This window comes from Hypanus sabinus, chromosome X1, assembly GCF_030144855.1.
Source record: "Hypanus sabinus isolate sHypSab1 chromosome X1, sHypSab1.hap1, whole genome shotgun sequence".
NCBI classification, from domain to species: Eukaryota; Metazoa; Chordata; class Chondrichthyes; order Myliobatiformes; family Dasyatidae; genus Hypanus; species Hypanus sabinus.
The window spans coordinates 37002926-37030127 of NC_082738.1; the positions used below are offsets into that span (position 1 = coordinate 37002926).

Genomic DNA, 27202 nt, shown 5'->3' on the forward strand with positions numbered 1-27202 from the left:
TAACAAAGGGTTAATGTTAGCTTTTGAGTATGGAAACCAGTTTGCAGCTTTATTTGTTATAGATATGGCCTTGACTTTTAGCAGAGACAGTTCATAGAATAAATACCTGCAGTTGCTTATCTTGTAAGAACTAGCCTCAAGGATATGAGACAAACTGTTATTACAAAGTTGTATACAGGACTGAATTTTTAATGTTTGGTGTTGCTATGGATATAGTTCAGCACAAGAGAACTGCATATTGAACTTAGCTTATCTATTGTAATTCACAAGGTTAATTGAACAGCCTTTGTTTTTGCAATCAATTTGTACATGTATAAAAGGAACTATTATTTGGATTCAAAACCCACTGTTAGCTGTTCCACTCCCCCATGATATTGTGAATAAAGCTCTCTTTACTCTGAAGTCCGTGTCTATTTACTTATAATCAACTTTAATTGATTTCCTTAGCAAATTAATTTTCCTAACAGTGTTCATCCTGCATCAGCAAGGTCTCTCCAAAACAGAAATTTTGCAATAGACAGGAGTTTCAAGATGTACTGTTCGGGCTCTTCTGAAGAAGCACAAAGAAAAGGGCGAGATTAAGGACCAGAAACACAGTGGTCAGGCATGAAAACTAAGTGCAGATGAGCGAGAGATACATTACACTGATGTCCCTTCTAAATCGGAAGAAATCCAGCACTGCTATAGCTCTGAACTCACATAAACTACTGTAGCCCAAGTACACCCCTCTATAGTCCACAGATGACTTGTCAGAAGTGGTCTTCATTGAAGAGTTGTTGCCAAAAAGCCATTCTTCTGAAGTGAAACAAAGCCAAGAGACTCACCCACGAGACTCACCCACGCACAAAAATACAACGACTGGGGTGCTGAACAGTGGCAGATTAGGGTGCTGAACTGGTGAGTCAAAATTTGAAATTTTTGGCTTGAACAGGAGGCAGTTTGTCCATAGAAGTGCTACTACATGAATGAGTGTCTGCAGCCAACAGTGAAGCACGGCGGAAGTTCCCTGCAGGTTTGGTGCTGCATTTCTGCAAATGGAGATGGTGGTCTGGTCAGAGTTAATGGATTCCTCAATGCTGAGAAGTACAAGCAGCTTTTCATCCATCACGGAATACCATCACGGAGGTGTCTGATCGGCCCCAACTCCATTCTGCAACAGAACAATGACCCCAAACATATGGCCAAGTTCATAAAGAACTATCTTCAGTGAAATGAAGAACAGAGAGTGCAGCAACAGATGGTATGGCCTCCACAGAGCCCTGATATCAATATCATCGAGGCTGTCTGAGATTACCTAGAGAGACAGCCAAAGTCTGCAGAAGAACTGTGGCAAGTTCTCCAAGGTGCTTGGAACAGCCTACCAGCCAATTTTCTTATAAAATTGTAAAATTATAAAATTATAAAAATTATAAAAACAGTGTACTTAAGAGAATTGATGCAGTTTTAAAGGCAAAGAATGTTCGCAGCAAATATTGATTTGATTTAGTTTTTTTTACTGTTTAACTGCTTTTTTGTAGTAAATTGTTTAATATTTAGAAACTTCATTACATTATTTTTGAAAGCATCTTCGCTTCACAGAATTTTTTAAAACTATGTTTAAGACTTCTGCACAGTACTGTATCTTAACTAAAATATTGCTGTAAGCTCTATCTTCCCCTTGTTTTTAAGTCTTCCAGTCAGTGTTTAGTGTCTTTACAACACCAAAGTCAGTCTTACAAGCCCCCATTTTCAGTTACTTCTCAGTCCTTGGATTTGTTTCCTTCACTTTTTCAGTTTGTGGCGTCAGAGCTCAATTCCAGTGCTGCCAGTAAGGGGTTTGTACGTTCTCCCCGTGACCATGTTCATTTCCTCCGAGTGCTCCCAGTTCCTCCCACAGTCCGAAGACATACTGGATAGTAGGTTAATTGGTCATTGTAAATTGTCCTGTGATTCAGCTAGGGTTAAATAGGTGGGTTGCTGGGCAGTGCGGTTCGTTGGACCAGAAGGATCTGTTCCGTACTGTATCTAAATAAAATAAATTTTAAAAATCAGGATTATAACTTGTTAAATGTAAGTACTCCATCTGGTGGTTGTTCGTAATGCCATCCTAATTTCAAGATACTGTAACAAAATGTATCTCCAAACATGTAATACTGAGGTGTCTCTTCATTGCTCTAATTTTTGGTGTTAATGAGCCCACATTCTCTATACAGGAAAGAAGCTCTGGCAAAGCTAATGACTATTCGATTAGACCGAGAGAATATCAGCACCCTAGGAAATTTTGAGTGTGTGGAAAATATCTGCAGTCTTTACCTTCAGCAGGTAATTCCTGCTCCCGCTGGTGATTTCACTGAATTGATTGAAGAGAAACTGTGTTGTCTTTTGATAGTTCTTTGGGTAAATCAGTTGTTGTAAAATTAAGACTTACATATTGTAAATTTCCAAATTTGTCTCCAGATGGCATAGATATCTCAGCCAGTAAAGTGGTAGTGGTAAAAATATTTTGCCTGAGTACTGTGGGAAAGAGAGAACTTTGCCACTTGCCACCCTGATGCTGGAAAATGGTGCAATGGATAGAGTGAGGAGAAGACCAGACTCAACCACAATGTCCACCTGCAGCTCTAACTGTGCTTGTACATGAGTGGCAAAGCTCATCCAAACTATTGGTAAATGCATTATGGGCTTCTTTCTATGCACCATTGAACTCCATATCCCAGTTATCAGAGATTGGACACTGCCTGTGGGATTGGGTCTCATGCATCAGAAGCAGAGACAATAAATAAAATATTAGTTGTAGCAAACCATTTTAAGAATGAATGTTAATAAGGGATGTTGAGCCTCTCATGTTGAATAAGCAAACTAATGTATGGAGATGCAGTCAGTTACCCTAATAGGTTTTAACAGGGGATCATAGTACAGTAATAGCAATGATATCCAAGTTTTCACCTGCAGAAGATGGGACTCTTTGACCTTCGTTTCTCTATATATTATTTGATCAATCAAATAGGCATACAGAAAATGGGAACTTTTACAAGACAAATTTAATAGAATCTTGAAGAGTTGTGTATGTGTTAATATTTCTTGTGTTGTGTATGTGGAGCTGTTGTGTATGTGTTAATATTTCCTTTTTAATTCACCTAACTCAGAATTAAATCAAATTGTCTTCAAATTCCAGATATTTAAGTTGAAATTAAAACAGATGGCACTGAAAATACATAAAAGGCCAGTCTTAATCTTAAATTTAAAATAAGTTAATATTTTATCCTTAACTCCTCATGTGTACTAGATTGTAGAAGGTTTGACAAGCAAAACCTTTATATCGGAAATCATTCCACCTCAGGACATGTGAACAGTTGAGCCTTTAACTGGAAGTTTACATCAGTCATTCATTCAATCTTTCTATTTCTTCAAATCCAATCACAGAATCAAATTAAGAAGATAGAAAATTTAGAATTGTTTCACAATTTAAGGTAAGTGAGTTTAATGTGATGTGAATTTTGTCACTGGTGAAGTATTGTACTTGTAGTAATGCATAAAAGACACGTTAGTTCAGACAAGCTTGCCTTTTCTCACTTCAGGCGGCACTATTTACACTCTCATTGATGTCTGTCACTCTTCACCTTTCCATTAGTGCCTCTTACCCTTCAGCTTTCTAGTCTTTGAATCCCTTATCCATTGCCCACTTGCCCTCTAACTTCCTTCCTCCAACATTTGCAACCCCCTTCCTTTCACTTGGACCTTACTGCTTGGTTATCTTTGCACTGTGTGCTTCAGTGAGGAAGGAGAAGGAGCACAAGCTAGTGGGTAATACAGAATAATAGGTGAATCCAGGAGAGGGGGGAAGGTAAGAAGGTGGAGGGGAGGGCATTATGTGCAAGAGGTGGAAAAGGCAGAGGGCTTACGAAGATGGAATCTGAAAGGACAAGACAGTAGACCATGGAATGAAGAAAGAGGGGTGTGCAACCAGAGAGAGGAAGGTGTAGGTTATGGGCAGGTCATGAGGGTGGTGGATGAGAAGGAGATGGGGTAAGGAGACCAGAGTGATGATGGAAAACATAGAGGGGTGAGGGGAAGAGAGAGGAGTGATTATGGGAAGTTAGGGAAATCGATATTGATTGTATTTCAGATTGGAGACTACCAAGGTGAAATATGAGGTGTTCAGTTATCGGTTGTGAGTTGAACTTCTTGCCCTCTGCTATGGATCAGAGATATAGATTTCTTACAGACACCTCAAGGAATTGGAGAGATTCCAGCAATATTGATTAAACATGGAAGGAATGTGTCCAGCACCCATAGCCCCTGGAGCCTACAAGTCCCACACTCATCAGAATCCACAGAATTAGAATGCAAGCAAGTTATCTGACAGACTATCAGAGAAGAAAAAGCCTAGTGATACTTGTACACGGTTCCTTTTCATTCAGAACGAATATCCCTAATGCTCAGTGAGATTCCACTCATCCAATGAGAATGTGTCTACTGATTGAGACGATCACCAGTCATTCAGTGTAAAGATTCCTGTTTATTCTGCATGTAGTCTTTCCTGAGAAGGTGCAATCATTCACTTTGTGGACGTACAATTACTAAATTTGAGGACTGTTGTTTGTACTTTGTAATTGTCCGAAGTAGAAATGCCTACTGGTTTTGAATGAGTACTGTGTAATATTCTTAATGCCTAGTACAAGGGCCATGTTGAGAAGGAGCCCATGTATAATGCAAGGGCATCTGAAAAAAAAGAGGGAGTTATTAAGCTGTTTAATTTGGTGTACAGGTTTTTGACACTGGCTGGCAACAGAATCCAGAAAGTGGAAAACCTAAAATGCTTACAGAAATTGGGATTCTTAGACCTCTCAGATAATCAGATTGAACAACTGGATCCAGGTTAGTTTACTTCAGTCATCATTTCATAGCTTGAAGTAGATATTATTCATTAATTGCCTGCACCAATTAGTCTGTCATTTCATTTCTAGAAGCTATTTGGATCCACATCAAGTCAATGGCAGCAAATTGTTCTCTCGTTAATGGCTATGGGTATGATTAATGAAATTGGCTGCAGGAATCTCAGATCATAGGTAGAATTTAACATGAACTTGCAATGATTCAGCACAAATTATCATTTCTGTGTTGGGCTCTTTCAAACATAATCTGTCAGTAATGCTGTTTCAAAGTTTGAATGTTAAGGCATATTTCCGAAGTGGGGTAGAGAATTTTTGACCAAGCTGTGACCTACTAGCTTGGGAATGGTTCGTACTGAAAACATAAAGTATTTTGTTAAACAATAAGCAAAATATTTCTAATGAAAAATTTTTCCAATGAAATAAAATCTTTTCATTCTCTCAGATCATATTTTAAGTCATTTTCATGATTATTATAAATCTATCCAAACAGAGGGATTTCAACTGTAACACTTTATAGTGTGTAGAGCAGTGATTCCCAACCTTTTTCTGCTCATGTTCCACTTGGGACTTTCATTTACCTCTGTACCTCCCCCCCCCCCCCCCCCCCACCATAGTCTCAGTTAGATGCTAATTTTGTTTTGGTCAACTGTACTAATTCTAATACACAGACAATATTTATGATATAACAAGTTATAAGCATTATTATATGTTAAATATAATATTACAAGTGTATATGAAAAATAAAACTATTTCAAAGCTCTGAATAGGATACATTATTTATAATATTATATAATATTCTTCCAACCAGCAATGAAAAAGTGATTAATATTGTTATTTTGGGAACTTAGTGAGTTATTTGTGACTGATACAATCTAGCAGGTTTTTGTATATCTGGTTGCAATTTGGTTAAAGATCATCTCTTTGCACAACATCAAAATGGTTACAAGCTTTTGATAGCATGTGAAGAGCTTGACTAAAACCACATTCAACTAGGTAAGAGGTAACTAGGTAAATTAAAAAACAACTTTGCTTTCTCCCAGAGCTGTGGAAACTTATTCTGAATATCACTAGTTTTCCAGACATTTTGCTGACTGTGTTTGAACTTTGCTTGAGCTGTTTATCACTCTGCAGCTCAAGTAGACATTCTTGCAATGTGGTGTCAACATCATTCACATTCACCCGAAATGGATCCACCACCCAATCTGCATGAATATCCATCTTCAACAGGTCTCTGAACAGAAATTCCGCATCAGTGTGCAGTTGTTTCAAATAATCAACATATGCAATCAGATCAGCATCTTGCAGTTCTACTTTGAGTGGCCAGTGAAGGAAATTGCATAAATTTAACTGCTTATCACTTGGAAATGCTGCAATACTATCTCAAAGTGCAACAAAACAGAAAAATAATTATCCTTTGCATCATCTAACACATGTTCCCATTCATTTCATTGAAATTACATATATTCATTTCTTTTTTATTTATATATTTTAGTCATATTTCATTAAAACAGTAAACTTATGGCCCATTCAGAAACTTGTGGTCCACAGTTTCTTCTTTCACTCTTCAGCTACCTCTTTCAGAACCCTGGGGTGTGGTCTATCAGGTCCAGGTGACTTGTCTACCTTCGGACCTTTCAGTTTCCCAAGCACCGTCTCCCTTATAATAGCAACTGCACTCACTGCTAATGTCTTCCTCAGTGAAAACTTAAATACTTATTCATTTCGCCCACCATTTCCTTGACCCCCATTACCACCTCTCCAGTGTAATTTTCCAGTGGTCCAATATTTACTCTAGCCTCTTATATCCTTTATATATTTGAAAAAAATACAAATCCATAATTCCTTGAAAGTGGTGTTTTGGGTAGATAGGGTCGTAAAGAAAACTTTGGCACATTAGCCTTCATAAATCAAAGTATTGAGTACAAGAGTTGGGATGTTATGTTGAAGTTCTTTAAGACATTGGTGAGGCCTAATTTGCAGAGAAAATGCACAAGGATATTGCTGGGACTTGAGCACCTGAGTTAAAGAGAAAGGCTGAATAGGTTAGGACTTTATTCCCTGGAGCGTAGGAGAATAAGGGGAAATTTGATAGAAAATTATACAAAATTATGAGGGGTATACATAGGGCAAAGGTGGGGGTTTGTGGAAAGAGCTGGAAGTGGTGGATGTGAGTTTGATTTCAACATCTAAAAGAAGTTTGGATATGTGCATGGATGGGAGGGATATGGAGGGCTGCAGTCCATGTGTGGGGTGATGGGACTAGGTAGAATAATAGTTTGACACAGGCTACAGACTAGATGGGCCAAAAAGCCTATTTCTGTGCTGTAATGCTCTATGACTATGGCTAATGCTGAAGATCCAAAAAGTGATATCAAATGAGCAAACCAGAGGACTGGGATATATTTATTAGTCTGTATGCATGGCACATGGTATGAAAAAAATCATTGTGATGTTGAAATGCAAATTAATCCAATTAAGCTCACTTTCAAACCCCAAGGACGTATTGATATATTTTCAAAACGACTTAAACATTGCAGTATTCTGTAATGGCTACAGTAACATTGCGATTATATTATTGGATAAGAGGGCTGGAGTAATTTAATTCCTGTGTGAAATTCAGCATAAGTGACGAATTAGGAAGTTGTGATCCACTAATGGTGACCATAAAACTACTGGACTGTTGTAAACATCCAATTGCTTCACTAATGACCTTTATGGAGGAAACTTAACTATTCCGGCCTGGGCTGGCCTAAATGTGCTCCTGTTCTATTGTAATGTGCTTGACATTTAACTGCCACTCAGCTTCAGGACAGTATAGCTTGCCCATGTTGCTCAGACCCCACAATAGACTATAAAATACAATTAGAAGTTTTCCACATGATAATTTGACAAATGTAACAGAAAAAGCCTAAAGAAATCAGCATGTCCCTGTCAACTTTTACCAAATTTTATTGATGTACCATAGAAAGCATTCTGTCTGGGTGCATAATGGCTTGGCATAGCAACTGTTCTGTACGTGACCTCAAGAAATTACAGAGAGTTGTGGACACAACTCAGCACATCACAGGAACTAGCCTCCCCTTTGTGGACTCTGTCAATACTTCTCACTGCCTCATTAAAGCAGCCAGTGTACCCCGGACATTCCCTACTCTCCCCTCTCCCACCAGGTTCAAGTATGGCTACTATCCCACTGTTATCAGACTCTTGTATGATAAGACAGACGCTTGACCTCATAATTACCTCGTTATGATCTTGCTCTTTATCATTTATCTGTATTGCACTCTTTCGGTAGTTTTTACACCTATTCTGCATTGTTATTGTTTTACCTTATTCAAGTAAGTACATATATGTTGCCATTTACAACCTGAGATTCATTTATCTGCGGGCATAGTCAGCAAATTTATAGAATAGTAACTATAACAGGATCAATGGAAGATCAGTTGGAGTGCAAATGCAAAGATAAATAAAAAACAATAAACAATGAAAACATGAGATAACAAGATGAAGAATCCTTAAAGTGAGACCATTGGTTTAGGGAACATCTCAATGGATGGGCAAGTGAGTAGTTATCCCCTTTGTTCAAGAGCCTGATGAGTGTGGATTAGTAACTATTCTTGAACCTGGTGGTGCAAGTCCTGAGGCTCTTGTACCTTCTACCTGATGGCAGCAATGTGAAAAGAGCATGGCCTGAGTGGTGGGGATCTCTGATAATGGATGCTCCTTTCCTATGACAGTGTTTCATGTAGATGTGCTTGATGGTTGGGAGTGGTTTACCCATGATGGACTGGGCCGAATCCACTACCTTTTATAGGATTTTACATTCAAAGGCATTGGTGTTTCCATACCAGACTGTGATGCAGCTAATCAATATACTCTCCACTGCACATCTATAAAAGTTTGTCAAAATTTTAGATGTCATGCCGAATCTCCGTAGACTCCTAAGGAAGTAGAGGCACTGCCATGCTTTCTTCGCAATTGCACTTATGTTCATGCTGGGTCCAGGACAGATCCTCTGAAATAGTAACACCCAGGAATTTAAAGTTGCTAACGCTCTTCACCTCTAATCGTCCAATGAGGACTGGCTCATGGGCCTCTGGTATCCGCCTACTGAAGTCTACAATGAGTTCCTTGATCTTACTGACATTGAGTGAGAGGTTGTTGTTATATAACACCACTCAGCCAGATTTTCAATATCCCTCCTGTATGCTGATTCATTGCCACCTTTCATTCGGCCCACAACAGTGGAGTCATCAGCAAATTTGAATATAGTATTGGAGCTGTGCTTAGCCACACAGCTATAGGTGAAAAGCGAGTTGAGCAGGAGGCTGTGGTGCACCTGTGCTGATGGAGATCATGTCCGAGATGATGTTGCCAATCCAAAATGACTGTGGTCTACAGTCAGGAAATCCAGAATCCAATTGCAGAAGGAGGTACTGAGGCCAAGGTCTTGGAGCTTATTGATTAGTTTTGAGGGATGATGGTGTTAATTGCTGAGCTGTAATCGATAAAGAGCATCCTGATGTATGCATCTTTGTTGTCCAGATGTTCCAGGGATGAGTGAAGAGCCAATGAAGTGGCATCTACTGCAGACTTATTGCTCCAGTAGGCAAATTGGAGTGGATCCAGTTGCCTCTCAGGCAGGAGCTGATAAGTTTCATCACCTGCCTCTCAAAGCACTTCATCACTGTGGATGTAAGTGCTACTGAATGATAGTCAGGTCACCATTCACTTCTTGGCCACCGGTATAATTGAAGCCTGCTTGATTCAGGTGGTACCACACTGCCGAAGCTAGAGGCTGAAGATGTTAGTGAACACACCAGCCAGTTGGTCAGCACAGGTCTTTAGTGCAAGGCAAGGTATCCCATCCAGTCCGGATGCTTTCCTTGGATTCACCCTCTCAAAGGCAGCCCACACATCAGTTTCAGGATCATCGGGAGATGTGGGGGTTTGTGACGGTTCCTTCATGTTTTGACGATCAAAGTAAGTATAGAAGGCATTGAGCTCATCTGGGAGCAGAGTCCTGCTGTCTCCGATGTCGCTTGATTTAACGTTGTAGGAGGTGCTAGCATTCAAGCCCTGTTACAGCTGTCAAGCATCCCTCATTGATTCAAGTTTGGTCTGAAATCTCCACTTCAACCATGAGATAGCTTTCCAGAGATCATACCTGCATATCTTGTAGCTTATTTGGCCTCCAGACTTGAATGCCTCTGATCTGGCCCTCAGCAAATTTTGGATCTCATGGTTCATCCAGGTCTTCTGGTTGGGGAAGACTCCGAATGATCTTGTGGGGACACACTCCACAGCTATTTTAATAAGTCCGTTACAACCACGGTGTATTCATTCAGATCTCTAGATGAGCTCTCGAACATGGTCCAGTCTACTGACTTAAAGGAATCCTGTAATCGTTCCTCTGCCTTTCATGACCACCTCTTAGTTGTCCTGATTGTAGCTTAATGTACTGTGTAATGATTTGATCTGTATGAACAGTATGCAAGACAGCTTTACACTGTATCTTGGTGCATGTGACAGTGATAAACCAATACCAATAACGTTCATTCTAGCTGTCAACCCAGACAATTCTGCAATTTTTATTTTGACATCCATCTGTTCTAGATTGTTCTTGAGTTTTTGCAAATTTCTGTACCTTTGTCCATCCTACACAATTACCGCTATTTTTATAAAGAGCTTTCTTTCATTAGTCAATAGATTTAGTTTTGAAGATATACCGTTTGAACATTTAACCCTTTCTCAGCCTCTAAACTGTGAGTTGCTGCCACAGTGCAACTTGTAGTCATTTAAAAATAAGCCTTTTATGTACTAGGTTTCTGACAGTTGTTTATGCATGAATAAATATAGAATTTCAGTACCAAACAATTGTCAAGGTTGATGGGAATGTAAATTTCCTGTATCCTTTGCTTTTTGAGAGTGGCATAATTGTGTGCAGAGAAGATAAATGAGCTCGAAAGAGATGAAATATGTTCTCAGTACAGTATTTATATCTTGTACACCCATAGTAAATAAATCGCATAATTATAAAATGCTAAAGTTTCATACAAGGCCATTATGCACATGCCAACTCTCTGAAAGAGTTGCTCCAATACTTCTCACAGCTATTTGAGAGATAGTTGCAGGATTTAGGTATAGCTATATTGAAGGAATGGTGATCTATTTCTGAATCAGGACTGTGAGCAATCCAGATGGCAGCATGCAGATAGTGGTGTTTCTATGTTGCTAAACCCCTTGTTCTTCTTTGTGGTGCATATCACATATCGGAGAGATCCTGTTAGAGTGGCCTAGACGGCTCTCTGCAGTGTTCTGTGTCAGTGGTGAAGGGAGTAATTTTTGAGGAGGTAAATGGATTTCCAATCATGCAGGCTGCTTTGTGCTGCATATATTATTGGAGTTGCACTCACCCAGGCAGTGAGGATTTTCTTTTGCACTGCTCCAGATGGTGGAAAGGCTTTGGGGTGTCAGAATCTGAGTCACTTACCCCAGCATATGGAGCCTATGACAAGCTTTCATTACTAGAGTGTTTTTGTGACTACTGTGATGTTGATGGTAAGATCATTGATCCTTAATGGTAGGTGGTTAAACACTGCTGGGATGGTAATTACTGTGCCCTTTTTTGGATTGTGTAGCACTTGACTCTTATTAGCCCAAGCCCAAGTTAAGCTCTTGTTGCGTGCAGAGATGACTGCTACATTTGCTGAGGAATTGTAAATGGGATTGAACCTCTGCAGCCATCAGAAATTATCCCCAATTCTGACTTGATAATTGCCATTGATGATGCTGCTGAAGATGGTTGAATTTGGGCCACTAACTGGAAAAACGTCTGTGATGTCCTGGGATTGGATGATTGGATTCCTGCTACCAGAGTGATCTGCTTTCGTCTGAGGTATGACTCACAGCAGTGCAGTTTCCTTGTTTGCATATTGTTATATGTTTTATCAGGGCTATTTGATGCCACACTTGTTCAAATGAAATTTTAATGTCGGGTAGTCACCTTCACCTCATATCTCAAGGACCTGTCAAGTTCCCTTTTAAAAACTTCTTACTCACCATATATTTCAGAAGTTTGTTCTCAGGATTAATGAATCCTGAAAAGAGATTAACTGCTATGGACCATGTAGACCTATTCTCTTAATTATACCATATTTACACATTTCAAATAATCAGTTCAAAACAATCAATATGTAATCCCAATATCATCATAAAATGCATTAAACTAATTAAATTGATTAGGAAGTCAAAGGTTATGGGGAGAAGGAGAATGGGGTTGAGAGGGATAATAAATTAGCCATGATCGAATGGCGAAACAGACTTGATGAGCTGTATGCCTAATTCTGCTCCTAAGTCTTATGTTCAACTCATCAAAAAAAAGTTAATGAGTGTATGAGCAAAATGCCATTGTTTGGTATTTTATCATTGCAATGTCACCATTTCTTCATTGTGCTGCACTAACAGTCAAATGTAATTACTAATTCTAATGGACAGGGTGAGAAAAGTATGTGACCGTGATTCATGACGAAGGAAAGGCTGTAAAGTCAGTGGGCAAATCGGAATATTTATTTATTTTGATATCTGTTGCAGCTGTTCTGGCAACACTTTTAAATGTGCAAGGTAGTTACCTCATCATTGACATTTTTTGTCTTTATACACTAAGGTGAATTTCCAGAACGTCTCATCATTCTGAATATGTCAGGCAATGACTGCACAAAACAGGAAGAATATAGGTGAGTCATGAGTTCTGGCATACTGTTTCAAGAGCTTATATTGCAGATTTTGGGGGGCCAGCAAGGAGTATGCAAAGTTGACTAACAGAATAGTTGATATCTGTTCTGCAGATCTTCTTAAAAGGAAATGGAATTAGCAGGGTATTTCTATACTCTTGACTCTGCCTGAGACAGAAAAGAAGTTTTTAATTTATTAATAAATTATGCACATTGTAGGCATTTATTGCCTATTGCAACTGCCTGGAAGTAGTGGTCATAGAGAGGTATACCGCAGAATCGCGTCTTTAAGAGAATCATCCCCCCCACCCCATCCAGGACATGTACCAGACGTGCTGCATTCGCAGAGCCCTCAACATTGTCAAGGACCCCTCCCGTCCATCTCACAATCTCTTTGACCTTCTACCACCAGGCAGGAGGTACCACAGCATAAGAACAAGGACTGTTTGGCTGGATAACAGCTTCTTCCCCCAGGCTGTGAGACTGCTGAACACCCGGCTACCACCCAGTACACATTGCTTATGACAGCGCCAGTGGCATAATATACTGGTGTATATTTAGCTAGATGTTGTATATGCACTTTATATCAACTTGTACATCTATAGAATACTTTTTACCTGTTAATATTATTTTATGTATGTGATATATGTACTGTGTTCTGCACCTTGGTCCCAGAGGAATGTTTTTCATTTAAATGTACAGTTGAACTTTAGTCTACTCTACCTGTACTATCAGTCACTCATTTGCACTAATTCTAATTTTATTTCCAAAACATTGACTGTTTATTCCTTTCCATAGATGCTGCCTGACCTGCTGAGTTCCTCTAGCATTTTGTGTGTGTTGCTCTGGATTTCCAGCATCTGTAGAATCTTTTGTGTTTATAATTCTATATGAATCCTTTTTGTTTTTTCTTCTGTAACTCCCAGTCAGGATTCTACCACTCACATACACACAATGGGCAATTTATAGTGGCCAATTAATCTACCAACCCTTTGGGCCATGGGGGAAAACCAGAGCAACAGTAGGAAATGATGTAGAAAATGTGCAATCTCAGTGCAGACAGTTCCTTTCAGATCTCTGATGCAGTGAGATACCATCTGTGCCACCTAGTTGAATGGCTGAACAACACCCAATTAAGGTATTCCAAGAGTACTGGAGGGTATTGGGATCCAGTATTCAGACTTAGTGATGATGAAGAAACAATGATATATTTTAATGTCATCACAGTATGTGCCTTAGAAAAGAAGCCACAAGAAATGTAATTTCCACGCGCCAGGTTCTCCTGTCATTCTTGGTGTTAGATTGGATTGTGCAGTTAGATGGATTAGGGTAAATAATTGCAGTATTTTTTTTAATGGGACACACTGTAGCCATGCATACCAGTAGCAGAGGGAGTAAGTCTTTAAGATAGGATAGCTAACAAGAGAGCTGCTTCATCCTAGGTGGTGCTGAGTTTCTTGAATGTTTTTGGGGTTAGTGGAAATGAGTCAGAAGGTGATCTACTACAGGATACCCAGTCCATTGTAGCCTGCATATTTGTAAACTAATTCCTTTATGTTTGTGCTTAATATTGCCTTGTAGGATATTGATGATGGGGTCTTAAGTAATAGTGATATCATTGAATACTTTGGAATGTGGTTAAATTCCTGTGTTGGGAATGATCATGCCATGGTGCTTATGTGGTACAAATGTAATTTGTCCCATACCCAGCCATGCCTGAATGTTTTCAAGGTCTTCTTACAGTCTGGGCTGCTTCACTTTCTGAAGAGTTGCAAATGGAATTCAACATTGGACTTGTTGCAAATTTTAACAAAGCTCATTTGGCAGAGCACCCATTTCACACCGTTCCCAATTTTCCACAGACTTCAGTAGAAAATAACATTTGTCTCTTTTTGAAATGAGCAATCCTGTCAGTTTCCTGCCCCCATCTCTCTCTGTGCTGTAAAGGAACAGTTGGTGTACATGCTCTATCCACAATGTAATGCGGTATTTGTTGATGGAAACTGATAATCGGGCCTTCTGTCAGTGATTTCCAATATTTTACAGGGAGCAGGTGATACAGACTCTTCCTGTCCTGCAGCAACTTGATGGTATCCTTGTCCAAAGAAAGAAAGATCCAAATGAAGCTGGAGAAATTCATGATTCAGATGGTTCTGAAAACGAGGAGGATTCTGATGAACTGGATGACACTGAGGTTGAGAAGAATGATTCATTACCTAACATCTTCACTTCACCAGAAAAAATAAAAGGTACAGACTATGTAGAGCATGATTCAAGCATGACTAATTCCAACATTTACAGCATTTCAGTGTTATGTAGAGAAGATATTCTAATGTTGGGCTTGAAATGCAGGGGTAAGCTCTTAATCCTGCATAAAGAAATTACCTTCCTTTTTCCTTAGTACAAAAGAAAGTACGTTTAGGAATTCTCGTATTGTTGAAATGTCCTGAGGTTAGCCACTTTATTAAATCTCATTTAGAGCCAAAACAAAAATGAATGTCTGATTTTCTTCAGGTTTGTTTAAGTAGCTGTATATAAATTTGCCAGTGCTATGCTGGAATTTGAACTTGTGTCTCCAGATTGTTCGTCTAAGCCTCTGGATTGCTAGTCTACTAACAAAACTTATGTGCTTTCCTGCTATACTGCATGAAATAATTTTATAGAGAGAGAGTTATGCTGCATGAAAGCAGGCCTTTTCAACCATGCTGAACAAGTTGCCTTCCTGAGCTAGTCCCATTTGCGAGCATTTGGCTCATATCGCTCTAAAGGTTTCCTATCTGTGAACCTGTTTTTGAAATGTCTTTTAAATGCTATAATTTTACCCACCTCTACCACTTCCTTTGGCAGTTTGTTTCACATACCCACTCTATTCTGTGTGAAACACACACACACACAATGCTGAAGGAACTCAGCAGGTCAAGCATCATTTATGGAGGGGGAATAAACTGTCAACATTTCCAGTCAAGACCCTTCAACAGAATGTGCAGCATTTGTAGAATCTTTTGTGTTTATGACCTCTGTGTGGAAAAACTTGCCTCTCACGTCCCTTTTAAATCTTTCCCCTCTCATCTTAGACACTCCAGCCCTGGAAATAATGACTATAATCATCCAGCTTATCTATGCCCTCTCGTGATTTTATAAACCCCTATAAGGCCACTCTCACTCTCATTCACTCAGTCTCTTTTACTCCAGGGAAAACAGTCCAAGCCTATCCAGTCTCTTCTCATAGCTCAAACCATCCTGTGCCAACCACAACTTCGTGAACCACTTCTGCACCCTCTCTAGTTTACTTGCATTCTTGTGTTAGTTTATTTTTGTTTGCAAAGACACAATTCTTTTGGAGTAATTCTAACATTGAACCCCTTCTGCTAGAGGGGAGCTTATGTAGATCCCAGCTAGCACACAATTTGACTTGGTATGATGTTCTCTTCATTCACAATAATGAATTGTATGACAGATGGTTGCGGAGTAATGACTTGTGTGTCTGACATCATCCACAAATCACAACCCACCAAGTGTAAAGAGATAAAATTTTTCAAGCTCACCAATCCGGGATAATATTTTTTGAAAATACAATTATTCAGATTTAAAATCCAGAACATGGGGTAGACATGTTATGAAAACACCTAGGTTTAATGTCATTCTAACATTCTTTTTAACCTGCAGCCATTGATCTCTTTATATACTTCTCACTAATATTTATTGAATTCTGTGCTGTGACAGAGAAAAAAACATACTATTTCCTGCCAACCGAATCAAAGCTTCTTGTTTGAGCTGCAACATTCTGCTGTATTCCTTAATCTGGATATTTGCCATCCTTTTCATTTTATTGTCCATTTAGCTCTGTACTGAGTGTGATATCCAGATAAAATTGCTCTTCATATTACTGCTGTCATTAAAATGTAACATTTGGTCCAATAAATAAATTTAATAACAGGATGCATTTATTATTGCTTGATGTGATTCAAAGTGCAACCGTGGCTAACAATACAGACACTGACATTTTGCTACGTTGTAAGATGCATTGATAAAACGGTACATATTTGGGGTTAAGCATTCTGGCTTTTGAGGTTTTGGGTTAAATCACTCCTTTATCTCTGATGTATTCAGATTGGATTAGTATTAATGATCATTGTTAATCTATCATTGTTTTCTTCGAGCTCCCAGACCAGTATTCCTTATGATCAGCCACCAGGAGGCACCTGAAACCCTTGGATATTTCTCCACTTTCAATCTTTTCCTTTCCCACTAGAAGATATTGCCACTTTGGCTTTGGATTGTTTCTGTGATTAGTTTTGGAGCCAAGTTGAGTTGCTTTCATAACTTCATTCTTTCCTATTGTATAATTCCAAAATTCAAGCATTTTAACATGCAATGAAGCTGGCCACTTTGAAGCTGCTACCTTTTAATCTTTATTGCTTTGTTCCCCTACCCAAGTTTCATGTCTTGTTTCATGGTGGCATTTCAGCTGACAGAATATCAAGACACTCCCTCCACCTCTATTTATTTTACCTTGTACAAGTCATGAAAAAAAGCATTACCAGTGTTATTCTTCCTCTCAATGTCCCTTCTTTCTCATTGTTCTCTGCTTGACTGCATCCAATTACTACGATTGAAAATATAACACCATAAAGAACAAAAAGCACGTTTCACCACTAAGAGTAATGGGGATAGTACTCTGCACACTAAAGAACTGAATCTTGTTCAATATTTATAGAACATATTTATTTAAGAATATGGAAAAGATTGTTGAAATTGTGTTTATCGTTTAAATCTGAAAGCAAAAGTTTTTAAGTTTTGCTTTCCAATCAGAAAATTCTACTCAAATTAATTCATACCTAGTTCAATTGAGCCGTTTTCATGAATATAGTAAGCGGTGATATAATGAGGTGTTTAATTTAGGTAGCTATAACTTGCTTCTATTGGGTGAGGAATCTGTGAAAAGATTATATATAACATTTGTGAAGAAATTTCAGGACTGAGAAAAAGCAAATTTTTGTACAGAGGTCTGAGTCATTGATTGAACCGGAGATTGTTATTATGTTAAAAATAGGTTTAGATAATGATTAGGGTAATAAAGAGATTATGGGAATTGAGCAGATACATAGATTTAGGATTACTACTGACATGAGGAATAAATACTAAAACTAATGAGTAGGGCTAACAGACTTCTGAACATTATAATTTTATTATAATGTAATATAATGTGTGTCACTGTTGCACTTAAGAGCTCATTAATGCCACTTGCAAGAAAACTGCAAGTAACATTATTAAATATGTTATTGTTGTGGTCTTTGATGAGACTGCAAATAGAAATAGCTGCATCACCATGGCAAGTCAAAACTGTAAGCAGATTTTATAACAAATGCCCAGCTTTTTGTCATCACATTTTCTTTTGCAGGAAGTTTACCTTGGCTGTGGTTCCAACATTAAGTGAAACAATATGACCCGTAGTTTAGAATTATTAGACCATTGCAGATGTTACCAGCAACAAAATTCAAGAAGATGCTGAAAATCTAATATAAAAATAAAAAGTACTAGAAGTACCCAATAGGGCAGGCAGCATGTGTAAAGAGGAAAAGAGTTAATGTCTCAGTATAATGGTTTTGTATCAGAATTGATGCAAGCTATATCAGTTGTTATATGGGGAACTTGAAGTCTGAATGGATTCATTTGTTATCACCTGTTCATTTGCCTACATAGTTATCAAAGTGTGCACAGATCTCAGACTTCAGAAAATTGTCTTGATAATCTACAATAAAAAATTGATCTTGCCTAAAAGGTTAAACTCAAGGTAATTGTGTTATTTTTAGATAATGCAATTCTGTGGTACAATCTGGGAGTTGCTAGTAATATGGGAGGATAAAATAAGATTAGTGTAAGAGGATGCTAGGCAGTTAGTATAGAGTCTGATTCATGCAGTATGATTCTGTGAACCAATTCCCATGTATTAAAATACTGTCCTAAAAGCAGCTATCAAAAACACAGTATCCACTATTGCAGTCCAGGTGTTAACAATTGATTGTAAATAGATCAGAGAGTCAGCCACAAGAATAGACAATGGTATATCACAAGGTTTATGGGATTCTTGCTTTTTCATGTTTGAAGCATAGAATTCAAGAGGTGAGAGAGCATGCTGGAACTGTTTAAATGATTAATGTGTACAGTACTGGTCACCATGCTACAGTAAGAATGTGAAATAAGACCATAAGACAGAGGTGCAGTGTTAGCCCTTTTGGAATCTGCTCTGCCATTCCATCATGGCTGATTTATTATACGTCTTAACCCTATTTTCATGTCTTCACCCTGTAACCTTTGACATCCTTACTAATCAAAAACCTATCAAGAACCTAATAAGAAACGACTAGAGAGAGTGCAGAGGAAATTCGCAAGGATGTTGTCAAAGCTGGAGAGTCAAAGTTATGATGTGTATTTGTCCAGGCTGCTTTGTTTTGTTTGGAACAGAGGAAGCTGAATGATATTTAATTGAACTGTACGAAATTGTGAGAGCCCTAGAGAGGGTAAGCAATAACCTGTTTGCTTAAACATAGAGGGCAGTAATCAGGGAACATAGATTAATGTTAATAGGTGGAGGGATTAGAGGGGAATTGGGAGAGAATATTATTTCACACTCAAGATGTGAGTGTTCTGAACTTGCTGCCTAGATGAATGGTGGAGGCAGTACCTCTCAATGTATTTAAGTGGCTGGGTGAGCATTTGAAGTGCCACAACCAATCTGGATCATGAGATGGGAAGTAGGATGCACCTACAAGCCAGCTTTAGCTGGTGTGGTTGTGATGGCCTGAGCTTCTGTGCCATAACTTCTTATGAGCCTGATTGTGAGAAGATTTCTTTTGCTGTGTTTGCCCTTTAGTTAATAATAATTTGGAAATATTCCCCTGTTTTTAGTACTTGTCTGTTTTTGTATGTTCTTTGGCATATAAATTATTTTAGATTATGTAGCTACCTACATACTAAGGGGGCATGGTAGTGTAGTGGCTAGTGTAATGCTATTACAGTGCCAGCAATCAGCAATCAGGGTTCAATTCCTGCCGCTGTCTGTAAGTAATTTGTATGTTCTCCTCATGACCCTCTCGGTTTCCTCTGGATGCTCTGATTTCCTCCCACATTCCAAAGGTGTATGGGTTTGGATAGAGTGGATGTGGAGAGGATGTTTCCTATAGTGGGGGGAGTCTAGGACCAGAGGGCACAGCCTCAGAATAAAGGGACATCCCTTTAGAACGGATAAGAGAAGGAATTCCTTCAGCCAGAGGGTAGTGAATATGTGGAATTCATTGCCACATATGGCTGTGGAGGACAAGTCATTAGATATATTTAAAGCAGAGGTTGATGGGTTCTTGATAGGTAAGGGTGTCAAAGGTTATGAGGAGAAGGCAGGAGAATAGGGTTGAGGACTAAGTATGGAGCCATGATGGAATGTTGGAGCAGACTTGAATGGCCAAATGCTCCAATTCTGCTCTAATATCTTATGGGTTAGGGTTAGTAAGTTGTGAATATGCTATGTTGGCACCAGAAGCATAGCGACACTTGTGGGCTGCCCCCAGCACATCCTCTGACTGTGCTGGTCGTTGATGCAAATAATGCATTTCATTGTGTGTTTCGATATACATGTAACAAGTAAAGCTAATGTTTTAAAATCTTTATCAAGACTACAAATATTTGTAACATCCTTTTAGCTGTGCTTACTGTATTCATTCTTTTGGTTCACAGATTTCTTTGCTGAGCTTCATAAAGAAATGGTCTGTCGATCTCAACAGCGAAGGAAGGAAGCTGAAAAGAAACACAAGAACAGACTGAATGAACTGCAGGAGATCCGTAAACAGTTAACTCAAATGCAATATGAACCAATAAAAATGGGCAAGCTTTCTAATTATCCAAGAAACGATCCAAATTTTCATTTGCGAGAAAATGGCCAAAATGAAGAACATGCTGCCCAAGCTGATACCTTGGATTAACAAATTCAGGGCAGTTGTCACAGGGCTAACTGAGGAATTAGCTCAACTACTTCAACTGAAAAGATTCCTTTTTATCAAGCCAACCATAAGTCAAAAGAGCATTAACCCAATAATACTTAAAAGACTAGTCAAGAACAAGAAGCAGAACAATTTTCTTATTTTAGGGGTAGGAAATTTAATTTGGATAAAATTAAAACTAAAAATTGAGCATTCTCTCCCTCCCGCTATTATTTTTGCCTCAATTTGCTAAATCCTCTGCATAGTGTGTTCATTCTTTAGATAGAGTGAAGGATTTGTGATGATTGGTGGTTCAGGGTGTAAATATTCCAGGTGGCTTTCATATTAAACCATATAAATTGGGTTTTTCTTGGTTTCATCTCAAATCTGTTAGTTTTAGGGTGTGCATATGCTGGCATGGTTTATTCATGCTCTTCATGTGTTTCTCTGTATTTCAGTCCATCTGACTCAAGCATCTGACTTTCCTTTTCTCCTTCATGTTTATTTAGCTTTTCCTTCAATATCTCAGCTTCTTCCTATGGTAGAAACTCATAGTCTGCTTGGGAGCCTATCCCCATATTTTTTGCTTTGCATCAAAGTAAAGAATAAATCTGAGGGTTTTTGATAAACACCAAGTGGACATTTTACCCAAGCTTCAAGAGTTTATGAAATCCCTCAACATGCTGTGCCTCACTGAAGACAGTTGGGCCCTGAAGGATTCCAGCAATAATGTTCTGGGCTTGGTACAATCAGTTTTCAAAACCATCTTCATTTGGGCAGGGTATTAACTTCTTTAGATGCCCATTGACTATTTTTCTTTAGATGCCCATTGCCCATTGACCGAAGCACCTTAATAGAAAACTTAGTCAACTGTCTTAATGTTGAGGGCACCCACTCTCACCTCGTCACTGTAATTTAACTTTTTGGTAAAAGTATGGATCATGACTTCATTGATGTCTGGAGCCAACTGCTCCTGGCACAATGGGGCATTAGTAAGCAGGTCATTTATGAGTAAGTGCAGGGCCATAGCACTGTTGCAATACCATTTGTTGCTTTGCTGCTGACTTAACTGGACAGTGACCAGCTGTATTAGGTTTGCCCTACTTTTTGTGAAGAGGGCATACCAGAGAAACTTTTTATAATGTCAGGTAAATGTCAGTATTTTAGCAGTTACTACATCTGTTAAAGAGCAAGCTGACTGAAAGAGAATTTTTCATTTTTACTCTGGCATCTGCTTTAATTAGTCTGCTTTTATAGAAGCAAGGCAACAACCTTGAATTTGTTTATGTGCACTCTAGGGCAATGGTACATTTATTGGCTTCCTTGAGTTGCTGCTGCATTTGGGATGACTTGCCCATTCAACATATCATTTCATATTTTCAACCAAGAGACAGAAGGTTCGCACAAAGTACATTTTGTAGCTGTCGCTGTCTGGAATGTACATGTTCATTGAGCAAAGATTGCTGCATAGCTTTCAAGAAAATTGACTACACTTGATTTTTCCATTACCTGAGCCAGAGGTATTGAGCCAACTGATGGCAGTGTTGTTGCATTGGTGTGATCTCAGAACTGATCAAAGTTTAAATCTGGTATCTTGCTGGTCTGCTTGAGTCATTACCAAATATTGGAATAATAGTTCATTAAAATACCTATTTTGTTGCAGAAAAAAACTATTTTCAGTGATTCTATGTACAAACCTCATTTCCAGAAAAGTTGGGATATTTTCCAAAATGCAATAAAAACAAAAATCTGTGATATGTTAATTCACGTGATCTTATTTAATTGACAAAAGTACAAAAACAAAAACAAAAGTTACTTTTATTGACCAACTTAATTGTATTTTGTAAATATACACAAATTTAGAATTTGATGGCTGCAACACACTCAACAAAAGTTGGGACAGAGGCATGTTTACCATTGTGTTATATCACCTTTCCTTTTAATAACACTTTTTAATCGTTTTGGAACTGAGGATACTAACTGTAGTAGATTTGCAATTGGAAATTTTGTCCATTCTTGCTTGATATAAGACTTCAGCTGCTTAACAGTCCGTGGTCTCCGTTGTCTGATTCTCCTCTTCGTGATGCGCCATACATTTTCAATAGAAGATAGATCTGGACTGGCAGCAGGCCAGTCAAGCACACGCACTCGGTGTCTACAAAGCCACGCTGTTGTAGCTCGTGCAGAATGTGTTCTGGCATTGTCCTGCTGAAATAAGCATGGACGTCCCAGGAAGAGACGTCGCCTTGATGGTAACATATGTCTCTAAGATACTAATATACGCCTCATAGTTAATGGTACCTTCACATACATGCAACTCACCCATGCCGTGGGCACTGATGCAACCCAAACCATCACAGATGCTGGCTTTTGCACCTTTTGCTGATAACAATCAGGATGGTCGTTTTCATCTTTGGCACGGAGAACTCGACGCCTGTTTTTTTCCAAAAACTAGCTGAAATGTGGACTCATCTGACCACAGCACACAGTTCCACAGTCTTTTGGTTCATCTGAGATGAGCTCAGGCCCAGAGAACTCACCAGCGTTTCTGCATAGAGTTGATGCATGGCTTCCTCCTTGCGTAATACAGTTTCAGGTTGCATTTCTGGATGCAGCGACGGACTGTGTTAAGTGACAATGGTTTTCCGAAGTACTCCCGAGCCCAGGTGGCTATAATTGTCACAGTAGCATGACGGTTTCTTAGGCAGTGCTGCCTGAGGGCTCGAAGATCACATGCATTCAACAGTGGTTTCCGGCCTTGCCCTTTACGCACTGAGATGTCTCTGAATTCTCTGAATCTTTTCACAATATTATGTACTGTAGATGTTGAAAGACCTAAATTCTCTGCAATCTTGCATTGGGAAATGTTCCTTTTGAACTGACTAACAATTTTCTCATGAATTTTGGCACAAAGGGGTGAGCCATGACCCATCCTTGCTTGCAAAGACTGAGCTTTTGATGGACACTACTTTTATACCCAGTCATGATACCTCACCTGCTACCAATTAGACTGCTTAATGTGGAGTCTTCCAAACTGGTGTTACTTGAATTTTCTGTGCACTTTTCAATCTTATTTTAACTCTGTCCCAACTTTTGTTGAGTGTGGTGCAGCCATCAAATTCTAAATTTGTGTATATTTACAAAATACAATTAAATTGGTCAGTAAAACTATTGAAAGTCTTTTCTTTGTACTTTTGTCAGTTAAATAAGGGTTCACGTGAATTAACACATCACAGATTTTTGTTTTTATTGCATTTTGGAAAATATCCCAACTTTTCTGGAAATGGGATTTGTATATAAAATCATTCTTTGTGATAACTACATGAAATTCTGCTGTCAGCGGTCTACTCTATAACATAATCAGTTATTCTCAAAAATGCCTATTTACTTCCATCCCAATTTCAAACTTCTCAAGCCCTTGCTCTTCTTCCTATCCTATGACATTGTTTAGACTCTTGTTTCCCAGCTCTTGGCCCTGAATCAGAACGTTGTACTTAATTTTCCACCACAGCAAATTGCACATAACAGCACCCCAGTGCCAGTTTTTTACATGAATCATCAAGCTGAGATCCGATCTGCCTTCTCGTCTGAACATGCAAAATTCAACTGCATAATATCAAAGCAGAAGTCTTGGATATTTGGACAGGAAAGCAGAACTGAGATAATAGATCAGCCACGATCATGATGAACGATACAAGGAGCTGAGCAGCCCATACCCTCGACTTCTGTGAATAGCAGAGGAGCTATCTGCCCTATTCATGCCAATAAATTGTGAAGGGTTTGAACCGAAAATTTAACTCCGTTTCTCTTTCCACTGATGCTGAGTGTTTACAGTATTTTTCTATTTTTATTTCATATTTCCAGCATTTGCAGTGTTTTTTTAATTTTCACCTGACAGTGTTGTTCTTTGTTTGCTCCTCCATACATGCAGTGAGTGTGGATTGCTATGACTGCTTCTATTCTTGTATTTTCATGTGATTTGGCAGCATGAATAAACTCTTAATAAATGTAACATCCAAAAACAATCCAGAATACACTGGCTCTGCATTACACAGGAATATATGACTGCATTCTTCTGAAAATCAGATCACACGTTGCTAGCAAAAGCAATACTGCTCGTCAAGTAGAAAAAGCTTGTCAAGCACACTGCTAATGTGTTCAGAGAAATCTCTCAAATATTTTTCATAATCCAATAGTTATCCTTCAAGGTCAAAGAAACCTCTTAAAGCATCACACACATGATTTCTGACACTGCTACAGGACTCATTAAGTTCAGGACCAATTTGCAGCCATTTTCTTGCCTCACTGCTTTCATCATTGATATGCAGAAGTAGTCTAATAAAAATGTAATAGATATATTCCATAATAAACCTGAATTCAAATTACAAGTGCATTCTCACTGCACTAATTGCCACAGCTTTATATTTTCACAAGAAGGCTCCAGTGCAAATCTGGAAGGATAGGAATGGAGTTTATAATCTCTTCTGCAGTATCAACATAACTGGTTTTCCTTGGTATTTCCTCAATTGCAGGAAGATTACCCCAAACATTTTTGTCCATCGCCGAAATCTATGTAGGAAATGAGTTACTGTAGTCTTTTTTTTCCTTTCACTTGAAATATTTTAAAAACCTTTCTAGAAAGCCCATAGACTCTAAAACAACAAATATTAAAATATATTTACACTCAGGCACTAAATGGTTCTTGCAGACGAGGCAGCATTTCATCTGTAAGTCCGTAAAGGTCATTTATTGTATCTGGTGCTCCCAGTACGGGATCTTCTATATCGGCGAGACTTGATGCAGATTAGGGGACTACTTCAAGCACCTGCTCTCCGTCTGCCGCAACAACCATCTCCTGATAGCCTCCCATTTTAAATCCACTTCCCATTCCACACAGACATGTCTGTCCAGGGTCTCCTTTACTGTTAACGACAAGGCTAAAAGCAGGTTGGAGAAGCAATATCTGTTGTTCTATCTTGGTAGTGCCTAACCTGATTGCATGAACATCAATTTTTCTAACTTCCAATAATCATCTGCTCCCTCAGCTTCCCCCGCTCCTTTATTCCATGATCCAATGTCCTCTCCTATCAGATTCTTTCTCCTTCATCCCTTTTGCCTCATCGACCCGTCACCTCCCAACTTCTCAGTTAATTCCCTTTTATTCCCTTAACCCACCCATCTTTTCCCTCTACTGGTCTCACCTAATACCTGCCAACTTGTACTCCTTCCCCTCCCCACCCACCGCCCACCTTCTTTATTATTCTGGCTTCTGCCTGCTCTCCTTTCTAGTCCTGATGAAGGGTCTTGGCCCAAAATGTTGACTGCTCATAGATGCTGCCTGACCTGGTGAGTTCCTTCATTATTTTGTGTGTGTTGTTCCTATAAGAGCATTAATGGTTTTCTGACTATTATTAATGTTAAACAGAGTAGGTATTGCACAGCCATGAACGAACAGGACAGATATACAGTCATTGTGCTTATTGCTAACATAATACCCTTTCACTGCTTTAGAACTCAAACTGCCTTTTCTTTATGCTTTACATAAAGTGTAAAAGTGGCCACTTTATTAGGCACACCTGTCTCTGCTCATTAATCCAAATATCTAATCAACCAATCGTGGCAACAATTCAATGCAGAAGAGTATGCAGACTTGGTCAAGAAGTTCAGTTGTTGTTCAGACCAAACGTCATAATGGGGAGGAAATGTGATCTATGTGATTTTGACTGTGGAATGATATTTGGTGCCAGACATGGTGGTTTGAGTATCTCAGAAACTTCTGATTCCCTTGGGATTTTCATGCACAACAGTCTCTAGAGTTTACAGAGAATGGTGCGAAAAACAAAAAAGTCCAGTGAGTGGTAGTTCTGTGGGCAAAAATACCTTGTTAATGAGAGAATGGCCAGACTGGTTCAAGCTGAGAGGAAGGCTCAAATAACTAAGCTTTAAAACAGTGGTGTGCAGAAGAGCACCTGAACACATAATATGTTGAACCTTGAAGTGGATGGGCTACAGCAATAGAAGACCACACTGGGTTCTACTCTTGTACTTAATAAAGTGGGCACTGAGTCCATTTTCACTTCTTTTGTCTCAGGATGGCCTGAAGTATCTTGAATCATTACAAGCAGCAATTTTGAGAGAGTTAAGGATATATATTTTTCAGTTACTCAACATTCACAGATGGATGTGGTAAATTGCAGGGATTTGATTTGATTGTTCATTGCAGGACTGCAGCAGCAGTACAGTACAATACACAAAAAACTATAGGCCACAATAAGAAATATATATTGAAAATAAATAAATAGAGCGAAAAGAACAAAATAGTGAGATAGTGCTCATGAGTCCATTTATTATCACTGACTTACGTTGTGAAACATTGTTTTCACAGTGCAAAAATTACTAAGTTGCAAAAAGAAATACATAAAAAATAAATAGTGCAAAAATAGAGCAAAACTGAGAACTAGTGCTCGTGGGTTCATGGACCTTTCAGAAATCTGATGGCAGAGCAGAAAAAGATTGAGTAAAAAAAACATTGAGTATGTGGCTTCAATTCCTGTGTCTCCTCCCTGATGATAGTAATAAGAATAGGGCATATCCTGGATGGTGATGGTCCCCAGTGATGGATGCT

General features: G+C 38.8%; 1 protein-coding gene across 2 annotated transcripts in view; it reads left to right on the plus strand.

The window, feature by feature from the left end:
* LOC132384830 (leucine-rich repeat-containing protein 46-like) overlaps positions 1-26292 on the plus strand; it is a 33035-nt gene extending 6743 nt beyond the window's left edge. For both annotated transcript variants that reach the window (XM_059956393.1, XM_059956394.1), the window contains exons 3-8: positions 2193-2301; positions 3403-3449; positions 4748-4857; positions 12538-12607; positions 14651-14853; positions 20336-26292. In XM_059956393.1, coding sequence (XP_059812376.1) covers positions 2193-2301; positions 3403-3449; positions 4748-4857; positions 12538-12607; positions 14651-14853; positions 20336-20580 — 784 coding nt within the window. In that variant the 3' untranslated portion in view covers positions 20581-26292. The remainder of the gene's footprint in view (positions 1-2192; positions 2302-3402; positions 3450-4747; positions 4858-12537; positions 12608-14650; positions 14854-20335) is intronic.
* The last annotated feature ends 910 nt before the right edge of the window (positions 26293-27202 follow it).